We start from the raw sequence: 3,229 nt of genomic DNA on the forward strand, positions 1-3,229 counted from the left end.
AGCAAAACTTATTTGAAGAATTTATACTAATTAATTAAATTAACTATTCTATTGAAAATTTTATAAGAGCTTTTGTAAAACTATGTGAGATGATTACTGGGACTTTGAATATTCCCTATTAATCCATTCTAATGCAATTTAATAGCATAACAGTATTGCACATTCTTATTAATCAATGTTTCTAAGTTAATTTATAGTATTCTCAATATCAATTAAATCTATAATTAAATCTATCATCTCATGTAATCTTCATATATCTCTATGAAATATGTGAATATGAAAGTTTGCATTAAAAATACTAGAATGTCTATAAAATTATACAAAATATAGTAGTATATCTTTATTCCTTACTGGACTTTACAATACCTATTATAACATGCTATCTATCATGTTATCTCTCTTGAGAATAATAAAATTCACAAATCAATCCAATTAGTGGGCAGTGAATCAAAAAAATAAATTATATAACAATTATCCAAGAACAAACACATATTAAGCGTCAAATTACTGAATTTATACTAAAACATCATAGCAGAAATCAAAACAAAACTCGAATTATAGATAATTCGAGAAGAAGAAGAAGAAGGATGATGTTCTCTTAATGAATTTTCAATTTTATCTTCTCTTCTTTGTCCAATGATCAATGTTGAGTCTTCAATTTACGGAAATCTTGTAATTGCCCTTTAATTCTCCCAAGAACTATCAACTTGCCTCTTTTTGGTGATGATAATATATGAATAATGGTGTATGAGAGTTGCCCCTAATGAATTTTGCTCTTTGGTATTTATAATGCTCGAAATATGGCCAAAAATCATGTCCAAAATTTAATTGGAGAAGATTTCTAAACAAATAAGGAATTTACAAACGGATCCCGTAAAAAACATGGCGCATACGCGTCCTCACATGCGCATCACTTTTGGCTATGGCTCCCTATTGAATGTGAGACAAGCCGAGTACAGGTGCCACCTTGTTGGTTGAGGACGGGCTTGAATTGCAACTGGTCGTGGTTTTAATTTGATATGGATAAGGGTTTGTTTGGGTGATTTGACTTTCACGTGTGCAAGTTTCTCAACATGTGGACAATTTTAACTGTTACGTCACATTTTCGTCCTTTACGTACACAGAACAACAGACAGAATCCATCATGTGACCAATTTAGTGCAACGGACCTAAATTCAGTGGCCATTAAAAAAGTTAGTGAAGTTGAATGGGTAAGTCTTGATGAGGTGTAGAATTCAGTAGCCATGAAACATTTAACTCTTTTTATCAGGGATTGTTTGACAAAATTTTTGATAAATTAAATATTTATAATATCAAACAAGTAGCGAGTGCATGAACAATTTTTTGAGTCTTAAAGAATAGAAAAGAGAATCCTAATTTTTGGCCCACATTATTCTTCATTAAATTATAATTCATTTTATCTTTTTTTCGTATAAACCATATATTCTACAATAAAATAATATTACACGTAAACTCAAAAAATTTCTTTCTTTTTTAACCATACATTCTCCAAAAACTTGTGCTCCGTTTGATTGCAAAGATGAAATTTGGGTGGAAAGAAGATGAATTCCAGGGAATTGAATTGCCTAAAAATTATTTTTCTAGAAATTGTAAATTATTGTGTTTGATTTGTATAATTTTTCACGTGAAAAATGTTGAAATGAAAGTGATTTTTAGTGTTCGTTTGGCTTTGTTTTACATAAAAATTGTCAATTAAAGGGATTGAATTTATTGATATTGGGGATGAAATTTATTTTCATTGCCAAAAAAAAAATTCAAGAAAAACATCTATCTTTTGGTGTTCATTGGCTTTATTTTACATGAAAATTGTCAATTAAAGAAAAAAATTTACAATAATTCTTAAAATTTGTTTTCATTGCCAAAAAAATAAAAATAAAAAATCGCTACAGCAATCAGAAATTCAAATTCTCACCGTTTTGGTGAGAATTTCAATTCCTTGATTTCATGGAAAATGCTGATGTGGCAAGAAAGTAGAAATTTCAATTCTAAAGAATTTTGGACAATCAAACAACCAAAAATTGAAAAATGGAATTCATGAAAAAAGTGAAGCAATCAAACATTGCCTTGCTGCTTCACTCGTTATAATATGAAAAAATTGGAGAGGGTGGAGTCTTGCGCCTAATTCTTGGAGTCTTGACGCACACAAAAGAGAAGCCTATACGGTGCCGTTCCAGCTGCTTCTTACTCTCTCTCTTTCTCTCTCTCTCACACAGTGTGCTAGATTGCTAGAATGGAGAGAGTTCGATGCCAGAGAATCGGATGCAACGCCATGTTTACTGTGGATGATAATCCCGATGGTTCCTGTACTTATCACGATGCTGTAAGTACACCTCTCTCTCTTTCTCTTATTTCCGAGCCTTTTGAAAGTAGATTTAAGCATTTGCTTGCCTGTATTACTTTATATTCTGTATATGCATTCAATTGAAGAGTTAGGACTTGAGATTCAGCGAATTATGCACTCATGCCTGTAAATGTTGTTTGCAATTTTATTTTTTCTTTAAAGTAATGAAACAAGTTAGTCGATTGAAGAATGATTCAATTTGAAATTGTCCGTGGTTCCACGGTGGACAATCTATATTTGGATTTTCGTGACTGGTTTTTCGATCTTTATGTTTTATTTTTCCCTATTTTATTATTATTATTTTTTTAAATCATTATTTGTTTGTTTCTTCGAAAGTAAAAGCCTTATTTTTCACGATAAGCTCAGAAGAGATTCAGTACTTTTATTAGAATGCATTTTTCAGGATAAATTCAGAAGGCATCTTCTTCAGCTGGACTATCCCTTGTATTGAGTTGTTTCAGAATGCCTTTAGAAAATTAAAAGGTCAGCTGATGAACAAAGAATTGCAAAAAATAACTGAATTTGGAAAGATCACTACTGCCACTGCTGCGACCAGGATCATAATAATAATGTTAACATCCCATTAACCCCTCAAACTTGTGGACTCGCCACTTAACTACTTTTGATTATTCATATACACCCAACAGATAAAATTCTTGACTGGAAAAAATTAAGATGAAAATTTCCCCTCTGCATAATATTGTATCCTCCGTTTTAAATATAAAAGAAAAAACTGAGTGCAGAAACTTGAAACACAAAACTAACCCACATCTTGTCCTTAGAGTCAGCCTGGGAGTTCTTCTTCGGATTCTGACTGCGTGTGAAACTTCAATTGATCACATGAATCACTGCCAGTTACTAAAAATT

At 31.4% G+C, this 3,229-nt stretch overlaps 1 protein-coding gene across 1 annotated transcript in view; it reads left to right on the plus strand.

Annotated features, from left to right (window-relative positions):
* The first annotated feature begins 2,111 nt into the window (after positions 1-2,111).
* Positions 2,112-3,229, plus strand: part of LOC111387380 (cysteine and histidine-rich domain-containing protein RAR1-like) — a 3,386-nt gene continuing 2,268 nt past the window's right edge. The window contains exons 1-2 of the mRNA XM_023011937.1: positions 2,112-2,341; positions 2,766-2,806. Coding sequence (XP_022867705.1) covers positions 2,252-2,341; positions 2,766-2,806 — 131 coding nt within the window. The 5' untranslated portion in view covers positions 2,112-2,251. The remainder of the gene's footprint in view (positions 2,342-2,765; positions 2,807-3,229) is intronic.

This window comes from Olea europaea, unplaced genomic scaffold (genome assembly GCF_002742605.1).
Source record: "Olea europaea var. sylvestris unplaced genomic scaffold, O_europaea_v1 scaffold4004, whole genome shotgun sequence".
NCBI lineage: Eukaryota > Viridiplantae > Streptophyta > Magnoliopsida > Lamiales > Oleaceae > Olea > Olea europaea.